Consider the following 19,477-nt stretch of genomic DNA (forward strand, 5'->3'; position numbering starts at 1 on the left):
AGTCCTGGAATCTGTCTTGTTTATGGCAGGCAGTAGAAAGAAAGGGTTGAAAGTTCAGGTAAAAGACATGGTGGGTGGGGAAGCTGGTATTCCTTTGAGTATCTTACTGAGTATCTTACTGTTATAGCTCATGGTGTCTAGTCTTGCAGTTGGGTGTACATGTATTTTACTTTTAGCCATGCAAGTAAGTCCATGTGGGGATTAATTATAAGGTTTGATTTTTTTTCTTAGTCTACGTCATACGTGAATGGAGAAAATGCAGTTTCTTGTACCAACACAAAGGAGCTGGAAGTGAGTTCCATTCACTTCAAGACCTGTTTCTGTTTCCCTGAACTCTTCACCTTCGTTTTCTCCTCTCCTGCTATCCTTCCCTTACAGCATCTGTCTCTTTTACTGGGCCTGCCTCTTTCTCCCTTGCCAGATCTCTTACTGACCCTCCCTCTGTTTGTCAGATCAACCTTTTAGTGTCTCTGCCTCTCACTTTCACTGGTGCTCTTTCTCCTTCTCTTCATCCCTTTTGCTCTTGCTGGAGCTCTCTTTCCCTCTCTTGCCAAGCTTGTTTTTTATGTCCTTCCTCTCTGCTTGATTTGTAGCAATGGAACAGGGCTATGAAAATATTTAGAAAACTTAGCCACCAGCTGAACATTCTTTAGTCGCCATATAATTTGTCTATTTTTTTTTTTCAATTACATTTTTGACAGAAATGCTTCAGAAAAACATTAATGCAAAAATTCACATGAATCTGTCAGTTATTCACCGGCAAACAAACCCTCACCCTTAAACCACCCCCTCTTATTAATGTAATCTTCAAGACTCCAAGAATGCTGTATTCTTATCTCTGTCCCAGATTTGGAAATCATGCCAAAGTTTTTCAAATCTTCCAATAGTGTTAAAATGTAATCGTGGTTAATCTCTCCATCCGGTAGATGTGCAGAAGACATTTATACACCGAGAGTGTACTAGGAGGGCTCATCCTTTTTCCAGTGAGCAGCGATTTTGCAACATGCTGCTAACAGAATTTGTGATGTGATATAATGTCCAAACTCTTAGGTAATTCCTCCACTGGAGCAAATAACAACAAAACCAAAAGATCACTGTCCAAAGAAAATTGGGTAATGTCCTTAATAAGCAAGTGAATTATATCCCAATATGTGGTAATGCCTGGGCAAAACCTCCAAATATGGCTCATCGTACTCCAGTTCCTACAATCCCTCCAGCACAGATCAGATAAGTTTGGAAACATCGACTATATACTTTAAATTCATTTTCCACTAGAGAGGCTGCAATAGATGTTTTCCGGACACACCACCTAATAATTCTCCAGTCCCCATTCTCGACCTCTATACCCCAATCCCTCTGCCATTCTCTTTCATGTTTAAGCAGGCCCTCAGGCGGATAACCCAATTTCTTATCAACATTGGAAATAAACCCTTTGAGTGGCAAACCCTTAAGGCAATATTTCTCAAATGTAGAAGGACCTCTACCTTCCCAGCTCGAGCCCAAGGCCCGGTGCAGATATGATTGTAATTGTAAATGAGCAAAGTGATCACTCGCAGTCAAATTCAGTTTATCACATAGATCCAAGAAAGATATCCAACTTTGAGGACCTAAAAGCTGCCCTATGTGAATGATTCCCCTCTTTTCCTACTCTTGAAACTGCATTGTACCTTATGGGTGTCAACGGAGAAAATTTCCCCCACGAGGTCAATTTTTCTTTAACTGTAGTCCACACCTCGAAAGCCCATTTAGTATATTGATTTCCAGTTGCCAAAGACTGCCATTGGTGTCTACATAACCAAGGAAGAGCTTGAATCTGTATCCCTGGCACCAAGTGATCTGCAATATCCATCCATTGTTTCTTCCCCAAATTTTTATGCCACTCCAATATAGCACAAATATACGCCTCTTTGTAGTATATGCAATACATGGAACTCCAAATCCCCCACATCCCTTCGGTATAAACATAATTTCCCTGTACGTACCTGGATCAGCCCAGACTTCTGGGTTATTCCTCCCTTCCAGTAGATGGAGACAGAGAAAAACTTGAAGGACACCCCTGTAAGTAGGATGCGCCACCTGCAGCCCCTTCAGTATTTCTGTCTCCAGCAGATGAAGGTGGCAGAACCTGCAGTCCTGGCTAATTGACTCTAAACAAGAAAAAAAAAAAAGAGTTGCAGTCACAGGTGTCCTTTAAATTTGTTTCCTTGTACGCACCAGGATCGGTCCAGACTGCTGGGTTATGCCTCCCTTCAGCAGATGGAGTCAGAGAAAAGCACCCCCAGATAACCTGGCCAGGTCCAGCATAGCTTGGTGGCTGACCCACGAACACTTGTCCCGGGGGATGGATCTGGAGGTCCCTCAGTGGACTTTTGTGATGACGGATGCCAGTCTTTCCGGCTGGGGGGCAGTTTGCCAATCTCAGGTAGCCCAAGGCCAATGGACGCATCAATTGTCTCGTGACCAGGGCAGTCCGCTTGGCCCTGCAGAAGTTCTTGCCTCTGGTTCATCGTCAGTTGGTGAGAGTGCTCTCCGACAACACAACGACGGTAGCATATATCAACCGGCAGGGAGGCACAAAGAGTCGCCCCGTAGCAGCGGAGGCGGACGAGCTCATGGCCAGGGCAGAAACTCATCTGCTCAGGATAGCGGTTTCACACATTGCCGGGGTAGACAATGTACCAGATGGATTTTCTGAGCAGTCAGAGATTGGATACTGGAGAATGGGAGCTATCTGACGAGGTGTTCGCATTGATATCTCATCGCTGGGGGATTCCCCGTTTGGACCTACTAGCGACTTGAAGGAATGCCAAGGCGCCGCGCTTCTTCTGTCGCAGAAGAGAGCACGGTGCGAAAGGGGTGGACGCTCTTGTCCTCCCATGGCCTTGTGACATTCTGCTCTACGCATTCCCTCCTTGGCCTCTGGTAGGCAAGGTCTTGAGAAGGATAGAAGCCCATCTGGGAGCGGTGGTGCTGGTGGCTCCGGAATGGCCACGAAGGCCGTGGTTCGCGGATGTCCTCAACCTTGCAGTGCATGGGCCACTCCGTCTGGGTCATCTTCCGAATCTCCTGCAGCAGGGTCCAGTATTTTTCGACTAGGTGGATCGCTTTTGTCTAGCGGCTTGGCTTACAAGAGGCGCCAGTTGAGAAAGAAGGGGTATCCGGATTCGATGATTTCCACTCTTTTACAGGCTCGCAAAACTTCCACCTCTCTTACGTATGTCCGAGTCTGGAAGGTTTTTGACTCTTGGTGTAGTAGGTCGAATGTTTCCCCTAGGCGGGCCTCGGTAGTCCACATTCTAGCCTTCTTGGAAGAGGCTTTGGCAAAAAGGCTAGCTTTCAGTTCTCTTCGGGTTCAAGTGGCGGCGTTAGGATGTTTACGTGGAAAGGTGGACGGTGCGTCCATAGCGGCTCATCCGGATGTGGTTCATTTCCTTCGGGGTGCTAAGCATTTGCATCCACCACGTTGAGCTGTTTGTCCAACCTGGAGTTTGAATTTGGTCCTTAGGACGTTGTATGACCCTCCTTTTGAACCGCTCAGGTGCGTCACTCTGAAGGACCTTGCGCTCAAAACAGTGTTTTTGGTAGCTATCTGCTTGGCTCAGAGAATTTCGGAAATTCAGGCCCTATCTTGTCGTGAACCTTTTCTTAGGTTTTCCGATTTTGGCGTTTCTCTTAGAACCGTGCCGTCCTTTCTGCCTTAGGTTGTATCGGCTTTTCACGTGAACCAGTCAGTTGAGTTGCCTGCGTTCCTGGATTTATTTATTTAAAGGTTTTTGTATACCGATTGCCGTTTGCACATCGTATCTGTTTACAGAGAAACACTGTGCAATTAGAAGGTTTACAATGTAAACAGTGCAAATTGGGGTTTACAAAGAAACAGTGTAAAAAGAATGTAACAATGCAAATAGGATGAAACAAAACTTTCTGATCCAAATCTTTATTGGATTTGGATCAGAATTGTCCACATGCTCGTGAATTGAAGCGTTTGGATGTCAGGCGGGCGCTGATGCGTTACTTGGAGGTCACTCATGATTTTTGCCTGTCGGATCACCTTTTTGTCTTGTGGAGTGGTCCCAGGAAAGGGCATAAAGCTTCCAAGGCTACTATTGCCCGGTGGTTGAAGGATGCTATTGCTTCAGCATACATATGTCACGGGTGAGCAGTTCCAGAGTGTCTTAAGGCTCATTCGCTCCGTTCTCAGGTGGCGTCCTGGGCATAAAGTCAGTTGATTTCCCCTCAGGAGATCTGTAGGGCGGCAACCTGGAAATCTTTGCATACCTTTGCTCGGCATTATCATTTGGATGTTCGGGCTGCCGAACAGGGAAAGGAAAATTGGTTCTTACCTGCTAATTTTCGTTCCTGTAGTACCAAGGATCAGCCCAGACACTTGCCCAGTTTTTTGATTCCGCTCGACAGATTATCATTTTTTTTCCTGTCATACTATAGCAGGATGAAGATTTCACATTTTGTACATAGTTGAGTCTCCTAAATTTGGTTTAACCATTTACATTTTTGGATTCCTGTTACCACTTTAATTCTGCTTTGATATTGTTTATACTGAAGGGGCTACAGGTGGCGCATCCTACTTACAGGGGTGTCCTTCAAGTTTTTCTCTGTCTCCATCTGCTTGAAGGGAGGCATAACCCAACAGTCTGGGCTCATCCGTGGTACTACAGGATCGAAAATTAGCAGGTAAGAACCAATTTTCCTTTTTAATCCATCCCAAAGAATGGCCTTCGTAACTGTTCCATTATCATTAAAGTCAAAATATTCCTGAATCTCTATTTCAACTTTTTGACATAGGGTTTCATCCTTTAGTAAGGAGTTATTTATCCTCCAGGATTTCCTTGGTTGGAAAGGACTAAAATTTAAAAATTCAGCCCAAATAGGCACATGATCTGACCATATCCTTGGCTCCATGTCTGCCTGTACTATTTTTCCCACCAGAGCTGCAGAGCAAAATAACATTTGTATGAGAATAGCAATCATTCGGTATAGAGTAGAAAGTATAGTCTTTAGTAGAGAGAAACCTAAATCTCCAACTATCCACTAGGCCAAGTGTCTCAAGGAGGTGGTGAAACGTCTTCCTGTGGGCTATATTTATTTATTTATTTAGAATTTTTATATACCGACATTCTTGTATCAGATACAAATCATATCGGTTTACATTAAAAACAGAGTATGCAGGAAAATAGGTTTTCTAAGTCAAATACATTGAACATATTTAATAAACAAGAGATTACTAAACACTATGAAAAAGGTTAATTAACAAAGGAAAAACTTAAGGGAATTAAAATAAACGTAGCACAAAAGACTGCACGAAGGGGTGGAATGTGGAATGAAGGGGTAATTTGTCTATTTTGTTATGTTTGGGAGTTATTTTTTTCTTTTACTTGTTGTTGTTTTTTTGTTTTTTTTTGGCTTTTCTTTTTCCTCCATACCTGGCAGCAGCCACAGACTGTAGAAATGATGCCTCATATGTGAGGACTAGCACACAGGATGTTTCTTCCCCTGGTCTATTAGTCTTTCATTGTCTTGTTACTCTGCATTAGTTCATCTCTGGGCTGTTATATCTCAGTCCTTGCTGTAGTGCAGGGTACCCAAACTTTTTAAAGGAAGGGCCAGCTAGGAAATTTCAAATTGCCAAAGAGCTGGGATAGGGAGGGGGAAGGATTCCCCTCAAAGTTTGCTGGGAGGTTGGAGCATGTCTAGCACTTTTGATGATTTCAGATGCTGGGAATGAGGGGAGACATGGTTCTCGGGTGTGGCAGATACTGCCATTAATATTTGATTTTTCAGAAGTTGCCTACCACAATCCCTGGGAATCCTGCTTCCTGACTTCCCCTGCCTTTGTTCCCGAAGTGCGTGTGTATGTGGTGCAGCCCCTCCCCTCCATCTCATTCACTCCCCTCCCTTCACTCTCTTTCCACCTACTTCCCTCCTTTCCCTCACCTCTTACCCCTTTCATTCATTTCCCACTCACCCTTTTCCTCCTTTTCTTTCCCTTCCCTCTCATTCCCATCCCCGCCCTCTTACTTTTCTGTTCCTCGCACTCACTCATCCCCACCCAGTGGTGTCCTTCAGCGCATTATCCGGTGGCCTCTTCTCCTGCTGGCAGGACCTCGTCTCTCTGCCAGTGACTTTCTTTGGTGTGGGTCCGGGGAAAGCTTCTCCTGCTGGCAAGGCCTGGCCTTCCCACTAGCGGCTTTCTTTGGCATGGGTCCAGGAGGGCTGGCTGCTTCTCCTGCTGGCAGGACCGAGCCTGCCCTCCAGTGGCTTTCTTTAGTGATGCCATATGAGGGCTGTTTTTCCTGCTGGAAGGGCCTGTCATGCTCTGCATAGCAAACGAAACCCTCTACATGGGCTGGATGCAGCCACACACACCAAAAAAAAAAAACAAAAACATGGCAGGCCAACAAAATGAGCTTGATGGACTGGGTCTGGCTCACAGGCTTAGTTTGGGGACCTCTGCTGTAGTGTCTTCACACACAGTGTCGAGGTCCTGTGTTTTAGTCCTGCAGTGTACCTACAGAAATAGTAAACCGGAAGGAGCCCTATGTTTCAAGGTTAGCTGGTATCACCAGATCACTGTTGTGGGCTATTCCTTGCAAATTTCTCCCTTTCTTCAGACTGTAAGATTTAACCTAGTGATGCACTTTTTCTTTCTCCTAGTCTCCTTTTCTTTTCTGCACAGACTCGTTACCAGGAGCTGGCAGGAGCACTTGATTCAAGCAATCTCACAAACACACAGTTTAGTGCACAGATAGAGGAACTGGTAAGCATGGCACTCATTCCATCCTCTTATGTCACTTGTTACCCCCTCATCCCTGCTTTAGTGCTTTCTGACACCTCTCGGTTTTTGGCATTCACTGCTCCCCACCTTTGTTGTTTGCTGTTTCTTCTGTCTTAGCACTCCTCTACCTCTAACCCCCTAGCTCTCTGTGGTTTGCATTCCTCCCCCTGCCAGCAATCTAGAATTCTTGGTATTTGGGCTTTTTGTTATTGTTTTGTTATTAGATGGGGTATTGTATTGGGTGTTAGCACCGAATGCCTCCTCATGTAGGTTATACTAGGTGCAAGGATCCTTATTTCCATTTAGTTGACTGATGATGTTCTTTCTTTTACATAACTGGAACCTTTTGCTTTTGAAAATGAGAAACTTAGTGTGAAACTGCAGATGTTTTTGTCATGATTTCATTTTCTCCTGTAGTTGGGGGATTACAGACCTCAGCTTACTAGACTCTGTCTCCGGGCAAAGTGTGTGGGTGTTGTGACTGACTGCAGACCTTGGCTTGCTGGGTCCTGTCTCTGGTGTGTGGGTGCTGTGACTGACTGCAAACCTCGGGTGGCTAGGCACTCTCTCTCTGGGCTGAGGGAAGGTCGGATTGCAGTTACACGTCTTTCCATGAATTGTAGTTTCCCTTCAGTTCGTTGTAAACATGTTTGGCTTTGTTTCCCTAGATCCAGCAGCATAGCTGCAGTCTCATTTAGCTGTACTGGTTCTGGAAAGAAGCTCTTAATTTTCATCTGAGGTTCCAGTTTAGGCAAGCCTAAATTCTCTGGGGATTAGGAGTCTTATTTCTGTCTTACTACTGCTTAGCAGTGTTTGTTTCCTAGAACTTTAACTTGTTTAAAGATGTTTCATAGGAATAAACATATTTTTATTGGCTCCTTTTGCAAAAGAGACACAGAATGTGTTTGGGTAAAAAGAAAAGACCGTTGCTGATGTCCTCATTGTGGTTCATGGCTTTAATGTCAATGTCTTCTTCTACAGAAACAGCAGAACCAAGATGTGATGAATCAGCTTGAGAAGGTAAAAGCCTAGAGGCTGTTCTAGTAGTGGAGCCACATCAGCTCTAAACAGAGGATGAAAGAATTGTTTGAGGGGATAAGTTCCAGAATTCAGTGAGGTTTTGACAATTGTACTGTTTAGTTTTAATAGCATTTTTTTGATTTGGATCAGTGTTACAGGGTACATAAGTGATTGGATATGAACGTACTGTGGAGTACACAGTGTGTGTAGAGCCTTCACAGCCACCTAATGTACTCTTGTTTCCACTCATAGTCTTGTCTTACATGTCTTCATAACATGGGTCTTGCCCACAGATATAGACGTGGAAAAACAGGGTTAACTCTTGTACCTATTTTGACAAAAGTTTGTTGATGTTAACTGTCTCCTGCCTAAATGACAGAGAGAAGCATGAGCCAGCATCTCAAACACTGAGCAAGCTTTACCACACAGTGTAAAAACTCATTCCACTAAAGATTTTGAAACCTACATTTCTACTCTGTTACTCTGGGGGCATATGGTTTCCCTGCAACATCCTTTATTTTTACAATATAATTGTGTGCCCTCTTATCTTTTTTTATATGAACTAGAGATTATCCTGATAAGATTTTCCTTTGAGAGTAGCTCCTCTATTTCATAGGTTTCCCTTCTCTGCAGCTTTTCTAGTTCCATGATAATTTTTCTGAATGTGGAAGTTAAAAGCTATAGCCCATGCTTCAAACATTCCCTCATTAGTGCTCTGTACAATGGCAAGATTATTTTCTTACCCACAGCAGCAGATGGCCTAGCCTCGGCATACTTATTTGTAGCTGGTTCACAGTTTCCAAGCTTATTCTCTGTGTGGTTTCATTGAAGCATAAACCTATTCCATTTTTAGTCTGCATTCCCATGCACTTCTCTATATTTAATCTTATCTACTCTTAGTCTGCTCCTTTCCCAGTGTCGAAATACTTTTATAGGAGTATCATATCCTGAGCAGTGTTTACAACCCAGTATAGCTTGGTGTCCTGTTACTTCCCTCTTGTAGATTATTTCTGAATAACTTAACACCAGTCCTTGAGGCACATGATACAGGTCGCTATGCATGGGAATCTGTCTTTTAGCCATCTTTTGATATAAAGACAAATGCAGCTCCCAATTTCTATTTTTATGCTTTGTTCAACAGTCTTTTATGTGATACTATGTTAAAAGCTTTAAAGTTACAAATATTCAGTCTACCTTTTTTCTTGGATCTGCTTGCATAATGAAGGAAAATGAGCATTTGGTTTGACAGGACCTGTTGATCTTATTGTGTCTGGGATTTTTTTTTTTTTTTTACTTTTCCACCATCATGCCCAAGGCAAGTTCCTGCAGAACATATACAAAAATGTTATAAAATCACATTATCAAAGACAAAATGTTTCCTTTTTGTCCAGACTCCTGGATTTTGCATCCCTGCCAGCAGATGGAGACAGAGAGTTATACTGCTACATAATCATGTGTGCCACCTGCATTTCTTCAGTATTTCTCTGTCTCTAGCAGATGGTAGATGGTGCAAAACATGCACTGTTTGAATTTATGAGCCATTCTCCCAGGGGGTTTTTGGGTCCTAATGGATCCTTCCCGGACTGGTCGAGTTGGTCAAGCTGGGGGTTGGTGACCCTTTTGTAAACTTGATTCTTTCTTCTATGGGGTGTAAATCTGGTAGTCCAGATCCCTCCCTGTCACGAGGCTGCTGAGGCAGCTGCAGGCTCAGGACAGCAGTTTTTTTGTCAGTCTGTCCTTTTTTTAAATTTGGCTAATATTTTTATTTTGTGCTGGACAGCTGTGTTCCATTCTAGGTATTGTGGAGTTTGATAAAGTTTTGTGTAAAAAAAAAAGTAGAGGAAAAATCATGGGATAGATGGCAATATCCTTTCGTGGATTACAAACTGGTTAAAAGACAGGAAACAGAGTAGGATTAAATGGACAATTTTCTCAGTGGAAAAGGGTAAACAGTGGAGTGCCTATAGGACCCGTGCTTTTCAATCTAACTAGATAAATGAAGCTTGACCGACGTGCCCACAAATGCGCAGTAGAGAGCAGCTCTACTGCGCATGTGCGGGCGAGCACGTCAGTCTTAGGCAGCGTCAAAAAAAACCAAAAAACATGGCGGCAGCGGTGGTAGCAGCGGCAGCGGGCAGCGGTAGCGGCGGCGGTAGCGGGCGGCAGCGGCGGCGGTAGCGGCAGCGGTGGTGGGCGGTGGCGGTAGCGGGCGGCGGCGGTAGCGGGCGGCAGCGGAGGCGGTAGCGGCGGGCGGCAGTGGCGGCGGTGGCGGGCGGCGGCGGTAGCGGCAGCGGCCAGTAGCGAGGGAGGGAGGAGAGAGAGAGAGGGAGGGAGGGACGGACTAAGTGGGAGGGACGAAGAGAGAGAGTGGGAGGGAGTGACTGAGTGAGAGGGAGGGATTGAGTGAGGGGGAGGGAGTGAGGGGGAGGGACTGAGTGAGGGGGAGTGAGCGGGACTGAGGGAGAGGGAGGGAGGGAGTGGGACTGAGGGGGGAGTGAGTGGGACTGAGGGAGAGGGAGGGAGGGAGTGGGACTGAGGGAGAGTGAGTGGGACTGAGTGTGAGTGAGAGAGAGAGGGGGAGGGAGTGAGTGGGACTGAGTGGGAGGGAGGGACTGAGTGAGAGGAGAGGGAGGCTGGGGAGGAGTGAGTGGGTGGGAGGGAGGTAGGGGAGAGAGAATGAGGGAGGTAGGGGAGAGAGAATGAGGGGGAGGTGAGAGACAGAGGGATGTAGCCCGTTTTAACGGGCTTAACGGCTTGTATATTTATAAATGATCTGGAAAGGAATACGAGTGAGGTAATCAAATTTGCAGATGATTACAAAATTATTCAGAGTGGTTAAATCACAAGCAGATTGTGTTAAATTGCAGGAAGACCTTGTGAGACTGGAAAATTTGGCATCCAAATGGCAGATGAAATTTAATGTGGATAAGTGCAAGGTGATGCATATAGGGAAAAATAACCCATACTGTAGTTACATGATGATAGGTTTCATATTAGGAGCTACCACCCAGGAAAGAGATCTAGGCATCATAGTGGATAATACATTGAAATCGTCAGCTCAGAGTGCTGCGGCAGTCAAAAAAGCAAACAAAATGTTACAAATTATTAGGAAGGGAATGGTGAATAAAACAGAAAATGTCATAATGCCTCTGTATTGCTCCATGGTGAGACTGCACCTTGAGTACTGTGTACAGTTCTGGTCACCGCATCTCAAAAAAGATACAGTTATAATGGGGAAGGGCAACTAAAATAATAAAGGGGATGGATCAGCTCCCCTATGAGGAAAGACTAAAGAGGTTAGGGCTGTTCAGCTTGGAGAAGAGACAGCTGAGGTGGGATATGATAGAGGTCTTTAAAATCATGAGAGGTCTAGAACGGGTAAATGTGAATCTGTTCCCTGTACGTACCCAGATCAGTCCAGACCATGAGTTATGCCTCCCTTCCAGCAGGTGGAGACAGAGAAAATTTGAAAGGCACCCTCACTTAACCTGATGTGCTTTCTGCATCCCTTCAGTATTTCTCTGTCTCCAGCAGATGGAGGTGGTGCAAACTCTGCAGTCTTGCCCTGTTTCTGGGGTTAGGCTATCTCTTAAAATTAACTAAGAGTGAACTAGCTATAAGTTTGAATCAAGCAAGTTTAAAAATAAATAACTAAGAAGAAGAAGGAGAAGCTCTTCTACAGGGGATTGTTTTCTCAATCTTCCCAGAGGGGTTGCTAGATCCTGCGGGGCCATCCTTTCTGGTGGCAGGTTATTGGAGATGGGGTTGGTAACCCTGCGGGGCTTCAGCCAGGTAAGGTGCTGGAGAAGAGATTACTGATGGTCCAGTCCCTCTCTTACCCTGTGGTGATTCTGAGTGTTTTGGAAAAAAAAAAATCAAAATTTTTCAAAAATGTTCTTTTTTGCTCTGCTGCAATCCAGAACCCCTTCCTATCTTAATTCGCCATGTTTTTGACGAATTTCGCCACGTTGTTTTGCGTGTTTTTGGACAGTTTCCACCGCCCCCCCCCCCCTCCCCCACGATGCTGCGGCCATCTTTGTGTGGCATGTGGAGAATCGATTGCATGGCTTTCTAGGGCTGGTATTTGCTTCCGCTACCTACCTGGAGGGGAAGGCAGCTCTTTTTCAGGGTCTGCAGCATTAGCCAAGCCTCAAGGGGTTCAAAAACGGGAGCTTCTGTCTGATCCTTTTCCCCCTCAGTGCAGGAATGGCAGCCATCTTAAACACCTTTGCTGAAGCTCAGGCAAAGGCTATGGGGGTGGAGGAGCTTCCCCCAGCGCTGTCGCCGGTCCTTGCCAGTCCTGAGGATACTTTAGATCAGGACCAGGATTCTTTACAAGAGGGATCCTGTTTTACCAGGGTGACAGGACGTTGATTCTGATTCCTTTTCTTTAGATTTTGTCCTCCTTATGCATAAAGCATTTTTGGCTTCCAGGTCACTGCAAGGTGCTGCTTTGCCGTTGAGACCTGCGCAGGGACCGTCCCCCAAGGTAGCCAAGCGCATGGATGTGTCTGCGTCTCTACGGGTCGCGAAGTTAAAAGGTGTTGTGGCTTCGGGAGGGGTTCCGGGCAGTGCAGATGCAGGGGCCTCTCCTCCCCCTCCCCCCCCCCCCCCCCCCCCGCGGGGGGATTGGATGAAAACCAGGGGAAACAGAACCCCTTGGATGAAGATGACCCTAAGGTGGTTCGTCTGTTCCAGAGAGAGGAATTAGAACCCCTTATTTCTGCAGTCCTTTCTGAGCTCAGAGTGGATCTCTCCCTGCAGGCTCCGCCGCAGGACATGGTGGATTCAGTCCTGGCAGGATTGCGAACGCGGACCTGGTCTTTTCCTTTCCATCCAATGCTTCAGCAGCTGACGACCAGGGAGTGGGATGCTCTGGATACTGGTTTGCGGGTTGGTCGAGCCATGGATAAGTTTTATCCGTTATTGGATGAGTTTCTGGAGCTCCTGCGATCCCCTAAGGTAGACGCTTCAGTTTCGGCTGTTGTCAAGCGGACCACTATTCCAGTCGCAGGCTCAGCGGCTCTAAAAGATCTTCAGGACCGCAAGCTGGAAGTCCTTCTTAAGCGCATTTTTGAGGTGTCAGCCCTGGGTATCCGGGTGGCGGTGTGTAGCAGTTATATGTTGCTGTGAGTGAGCCTGCGCTGGGTCCAGCAATTGCTGACGTCTAGAGTTCTTCCTCTGGGAGAGTCCGAGCAGGCGCAGCATTTGGAAGCTGTGGTAGCATATGGGGCGGATGCACTATATGACCTGCTCCGCACCTCCTCTCGCACATGTCGTCTGCAGTCTTGGCAAGGCATCTTTTGAGGCTCTTGGATGTTTCCTCCAAAGCTCAGCTTGGGGCTATTCCGTTTAAAGGTGGTTTTTTATTCGGGGATGATTTGGAGCAGTTGATAAAGTCCCTGGGGGAGAACAAAGTTCACAAGTTACCAGAGGACAGACCGAAACCCTCCCGCTCTCGTTTTCCAGGGCAGTGGAGGTTTTGGCAGAACAGGCAGCAAGCGGCTGGACAGCGGCAACCGTTGGCAAGGAGCCAAGCCTGGTCATTGTCCTTTCGGAGACACAGAACCTCGAGAGAGGGGGGTCCTTCCTCCTCTCTCGCTTCCAAGACTACATAATAGTTTGTAAGCCCTTTGGGGATAGGGAAATACCTACAGTACCTGAATGTAATCCACTTTGAAGTGCTGAAAATAGTGCAAAAAGCGGAATATAAATATAAATAAATAAATAATGAGATGGGGCCGGCCCATCCCTCGATCCCTCGGGTTGGGGGTCGCCTGACCCGGTTTTACGAGGCATGGGCCAGAATTACTTCCGATCAGTGGGTGCTAAACATAATAGAACGAGGCTACACTTTGGAATTTGCTCAGCCTCTCAGAAACTTCTACTTAATATCTCCATCCAGTCCACAAGTCAAACAGCAGATTATGCGTCAGACTCTCAAACGTCTCCTGGCTCTGGGAGCGGTAAAGCTGGTTCCTCCAGAACACAGGAAACCAAAAGAAGACTAACAAGCTGCTTCTCTCTTTTTTTTTTTTTTTGAATCGGATCGGGACTGAGGGGGAAAGACCGGACTACCGGTAATCACCCCTGGTGCCTTACTATCCTGGAACTCCATGGGGTCACCAACCCCAGCTCCTCACACCTACGACCAGGACTAAGGAAGGTGTGTTATCATGTAATTTATACCAGCAAGAACTTTTGTTGTGTTTAGATCCTCAGCCTTCCAGCAAAAGAGAAATGAATTGTGAGACAAAATTATCTGGTACCTTTTTTGTAATGAAAATACATAATGTCTTGTCTGTAAGTAGGCAAAGAAATGCCAAGAGGTAAAGCAAAGTCTTTCTTTAGCTGCTCAAAAGAAAATATAGAATTACTAGCCACAGAATAGAGGTCTGAGGCGGGCTGTATACCTTTCGAATGCCATTCAGCAGATATAGAATAAATCAATCCTGGTTTGAATGCCTTGTTTCAAGTGAAAGACAAGAAACCAGAAATTGATGATAGAGACCCCCCCCCATCAAGCACATAGAAATTTCCAGACACACTTTACAACCATAAACAATGGAAAGATTTCAACAAGGGAGAAATCTCAGAATCTGCCATGTGTAAAACAGCTCCTGCAGAAAAATTAGACATAAGATTCAACTAACCCAGGAATACAACATTTCCCCATCTCCCATTGCCATATAAACCTAAATTGGCTAGCAAAATGAAAGAATCAAAAATCAGGAAGACTTCAACCAACCAAAAATTGATTCTGTAATAATGTGTGATAACTAATATGTCTAGCTTTAGATTGCTATATAAAGCCCACAACTAGCAATGTCAGATGTAAAACATCTTTTTGTAAAAGCCAGCTTGGTAATATTTGAAGTCTTATACAGCAATTTTGGAAGGAGTACCATCTTAAAAAGTGCTGTTCTTCCAAATAAGAGAAGTAAATTCAACCAAGATTGTAGTTTTGTTTGAAACATATTAGTTGAAGGAGATATATTAAGCGCTTATATATATATATATATATATATATATATATATATATATATATATATATATATATATATATATATATATATATATATATATATATCCAATATGTTAAACGAAAATTGAAGACCCAAGTAAGTAAAATTTGTGCTGATCCATTGTAGAGGGGGAAAGTTCTAGGCCAAGTTTCTCAAGTGGCAGGAATCAAGGCCAAAGCTTCGGATTTATGATAATTAATTAATAGATAACCCAGCAAAGGAACCAAAATCCTGAAAGATCGCCATTATTAAAGGCAGAGATTCAACCAGATTGGATACAAAAAGTCAAATGCTATCTGCAATTCCCTGTACGTACCCGGATCAGTCCAGACGGTGGGTTGAGCCTCCTTTCCAGCAGATGGAGACAGAGAAAAACTCAAAGGGTATCCTGTATCAGGACAGTGCTCCCCCTGCGCCCTTCAGTATTTCTCTGTCTCCAGCAGATGAAGGTGGCAGAACCAGCGGTTCCCAGTCTTTTAGCCAATTTCATTCTTATTTCATCCTATTTCTAGTTGAGGTTACATTTTTCTGCTTTGATAATGTTTATACTGAAGGGGCGCAGGGGGAGCACTGTCCTGATAAAGGATATCCTTTGAGTTTTCTCTGTCTCCATCTGCTGGAAAGGAGGCTCAACCCACTGTCTAGACTGATCCATGGTACTACAGGAACGAAAATTAGCAGGTAAGAACCAATTTTCCTATAGACACATTTTCTGTTCACAATTCCCAAAAGAAAAATCCTGAAATTTAGAATAGCTCCTCAACTTGATAGCCAAGGGTTCTACTGATAAAACATATAGGAGGCAATTTTCAAAGGAGTTGCGCGCGTAAATGTAACATACTATTGTAGCAATTTTCAAAAGCCATTTACTCGAGTAAAGTGCACTTGAGTAAATCAATGGCATATATTGTCACAATTGTCAAAAGCCCACTTACTCAAGTAAAGTGCATTTACTCAAGTAAAACTGGGTTTTACTCAAATGCTTTTTAAAATCAGGCCCATAATGGGGAAAGTGGGCAGCCGTAACACATATTGCCTTGCAAGTTAAAGGAAGATGAAACTAGCCTATTAACTATTAATCTGGCACTAGGATTTAAATAAAGTTGCAGCCAACAAAGAAAGTCCCCCTTAAACCCATTTTGCTCTGATACCCAAAATAAGTAATTCCATTGAACTTTATCAAACGCCTTTTCCATGTCTAGACTGATAATGAGACCTTTTCAGTACACAAATCTGGTGTCCATAGGGCATGAATTAGCTTGTGTATATTACAAACACCATGCCTCCCCTGACAAAGCTCACTTGATCAAGAGCAATCAAATCAGGAACAAAATAATTTAGTGCCAAAATAGATGCTAACATTTTAAGTCAACATTCAAGAGAAAAATGGCATAGTCAAATCTTTACCTTTCTTAGGAAAAACCATAATAAATGCTTGAATTGCTGCCTCTAAAGAAAAAAAAAAAGAGCCATGTTCCACTGAAAAATTATACATATGTAACAGAGTCTAGCACTTTCGGTTTCAATAATCTATAAAATTCCGAGCCATAACCATACATGCCAGGGGAAATTTCAGAAGCCTAGTGGCAATATCCAATTCCAAATGACTTAATGGCCATGTTCGAATTTGTGTTCTGCAAATCTAAAAGGGAAGCTAAATTCATACCTTCAAAACATTCCCTTCTTAATATCATCTGAAACTGTGTCGATAATAATTTAAAAAAATAATTTAAAAATAATTTAATTTAAAAAAATCTGGGTGATGTCAGTAGTGTCGGTAACCAGATCTCCTTGTGCATATTAATAACAAAATATTTAGGATGAGGAGTATTTATCAAGCGCATCAACACTTTGTTAGCCTTGTTGGCATACCTAAAGATTCTATGTTCTTATGTTCTTAACTTTGAAGGATTGAAAATATCTCTGCGCTCTCAAGAAAATCAGATGATTCTTAAATGAGTCCTTTGCATTCTTTTCAGTATCCAATCCAGACTGAATATTTCACTTTTTGGCCACTTGTAGATCACTAGTAAGCTTCAAAATTGGTGTGTCCCTTTCTCTGTTCTTGCCTTATAAGAAATAACCTTACTCCATAAAATAGCCTTCCCTGCTTCCCATAAAATCTGGGGGGAAATCTTTGAAGAGATATTAATATAAGAATATTGTTGCCACTTTTCTTTCAAAAAAAAAGTTTAAACTGTACTTCTTGATAAAGGAAGGAAAGCACCATCTGGTGTAAGCCAAACACTTCATTCCTACTTCTAAATTTAAAGTTACAGGAGCATGATCAGAAATAGTCATTATCCCTATTTTCGTAGATTTAACCTGACAGAATAGAGAAGCAGAGATCAAAATATAGTCGATATGAGAGTAAGAAGAATATGGTGCTGATTGAGTTTCCGCCATATATCCAACAACTGCAATTCCTTAACTAAAAAAAGGGAGATCCATCCCCTTGCAGACCAGTCATTGCTGCCTAGCTAGTTCAACATCCAAACTTGGATCCATAACTAAATTAAAATCACCACCTAATATTAAAGCGTATTCAGGGAATTGACTGATCATGGTAAATATTCGGGGGAAAAAAAGATATGACTATAAACATTCATAGCATAAATATTCCCCAAAAGATATTTGCTATTATATAAAAAAACCGCTAGCAAATGCAAAGTGGCCTTCCAGATCAGATATCACTTTTTCAATTTGGAAGGGTAGATTTTTATTTATTAAAATTACTACACCTCTTTGCCATGCCAAAAAAGAAGCATATATGCATTGACCCACCCAGTCTCATTTTAATTTTTTTTTGCTCTTTCGAAGTAAGGTGGGTTTCCTGTAAGATCACAACATGAGAAGATTTAAAAAAAATTCAATCTTTTTTTTTTTATTTAATAGAATGTATTCCATCTGCATTCGTAGAACCTATATTAAGAATATCCATATTTAGGAAACTGTAAAAAGCAAGAAATACACATTTCTTGTTGCACACAACAATATTTTAAGAAACTAGGAGAGAGTCATCCCCCAGCTTAAACATCCCACGAAATCAGACCTCAGAAGAGGAAATATCCACCCATTCATATGCTATAGTGAGAAGAAAAGAAAGCAAGAAATATCCAAACCAGTAAGTATTGTAAAACTATCTGTTGAGGAAATCCATTCATTCACACACCATTCATTCAAAACAACAAAGGAACAAGCTTTGACATAACGTAAACTGAGCAATGCTATGTTATGTGCACGCAGGCTTTGGCTAGATGTAGCACGAGATGCTATGAGCAGCTGCTGCGCAAGAATAGGAGATGTGTGCCCTTGGACCTCGGTGAACCCAAAGAGGCGCTCCGGGGAAACACCGAGGCTGGTGAGACAAATCCGTGTCTGGGTCGAGACCAAGTCCAGGCCCCTGCCAACCTGCATACTTCATTGAGACCAACCACCCTTGATTGGTCTCTGAGTGGTCCTCCGACTACTCCAAGCCCTTTCGGACCTGCTGCTGGGAATGGCAATGGCAGCGGGCCGGACAGGAGACAAAGGCGGACGAAGGCTCTGGAACATGAAGACTTAGGAGACTTGGTGCGTGCAGACTCAGACGCGAAGCTTGGGATGTGAAGACTCAAACGAGAAGCTTGAGCACGAAGACTCAGGATCAAGGTTTAGGAACAAAGTCAAGTACTGGGTTGAGGCTGCCATGCAGCGAGCCCTACACAGCCCACAGACATGGGCAGACCCCAAGGGCTGGTCATGTACCACGCTTGAGAGCGAAGCAGACTCCAGACGAATACATGGTAATTGAAGCCGGAACATGGCGAAGATTCAGTAGAAGCCTGGACCAAGGTGCGCCCTACACAGCCGCCCATGGCTGGTCGCGGACCACGCTGGAATGGCACAGGTTCAGTCAGAGTCTTAGGCATGGACAGAGCAGCCACCAGCACATCCAAGGGCCGAGACAATTTCCACGGTAGGGGGCCAAGACGAGACTTGGCTTTAGGCATGAAACATGGGACCAAGATGAGACTTGGCTTAAAGTGAAGATGACCCTCCAGAGACTAGTGCTGCGAACGAGAAGGCAGGCCCATGCCACGAGGTGATGAGACATGATATGACACGCCAGAGAAGGTAGCAATGAGGAACCAAGGGTCCAGGAAGCAGAAGTGGAGACGAGACATCAGGAAGACAAGGGATAATCCAGAAGAGACCAGGAACATGAAGAATGATGAGGGATCCCACGAAGAACAGGAAATACCAGCAGGAGCAAAGATGAAAAGTCCTGGAAAGGAACTAACTCCTTATGAAGGCAACTAAGGACTGGAAGCTGGGCCCTTATATAGGGCTGAAGATCAGGAAACGCCCTGGGAGGAGTCCAGCTGGGGCCAGGAGGCGCAGCCCACACCTTAGGAGACAGGAAGCAGGATGTTATGCAGAACAATGACCAGCAGCCATGCTGCAGGAGCAGTGCAGGGAGAAGCTGGGCCTCTGCACAGGCCCCGATTTCAGCAGCGGCTCCTGCGCAGCTCCATCCGCCAGAAAAGCCTGAGGACTGCGGCCTCCAGGCCGCGAAATGATGATGGTGTCGGCGGCGGCTCCGGCCACATTGAAGTCCCGAAGTCTGCGGCTCCCTGCCGCGGTGAAGAGAGGAAAC

General features: G+C 44.4%; 1 protein-coding gene across 4 annotated transcripts in view; it reads left to right on the plus strand.

Annotated features, from left to right (window-relative positions):
* The window catches only part of GOLGA2 (golgin A2), a 128,970-nt gene that overhangs the window by 16,074 nt on the left and 93,419 nt on the right, over positions 1-19,477 (plus strand). For all 4 annotated transcript variants that reach the window (XM_029611637.1, XM_029611639.1, XM_029611638.1 and 1 more), the window contains 3 exons: positions 232-291; positions 6,695-6,775; positions 7,775-7,813. In XM_029611637.1, the coding sequence (XP_029467497.1) occupies positions 232-291; positions 6,695-6,775; positions 7,775-7,813 (180 nt within the window). The remainder of the gene's footprint in view (positions 1-231; positions 292-6,694; positions 6,776-7,774; positions 7,814-19,477) is intronic.

This window comes from Rhinatrema bivittatum, chromosome 8, assembly GCF_901001135.1.
Source record: "Rhinatrema bivittatum chromosome 8, aRhiBiv1.1, whole genome shotgun sequence".
Taxonomy (NCBI): Eukaryota; Metazoa; Chordata; class Amphibia; order Gymnophiona; family Rhinatrematidae; genus Rhinatrema; species Rhinatrema bivittatum.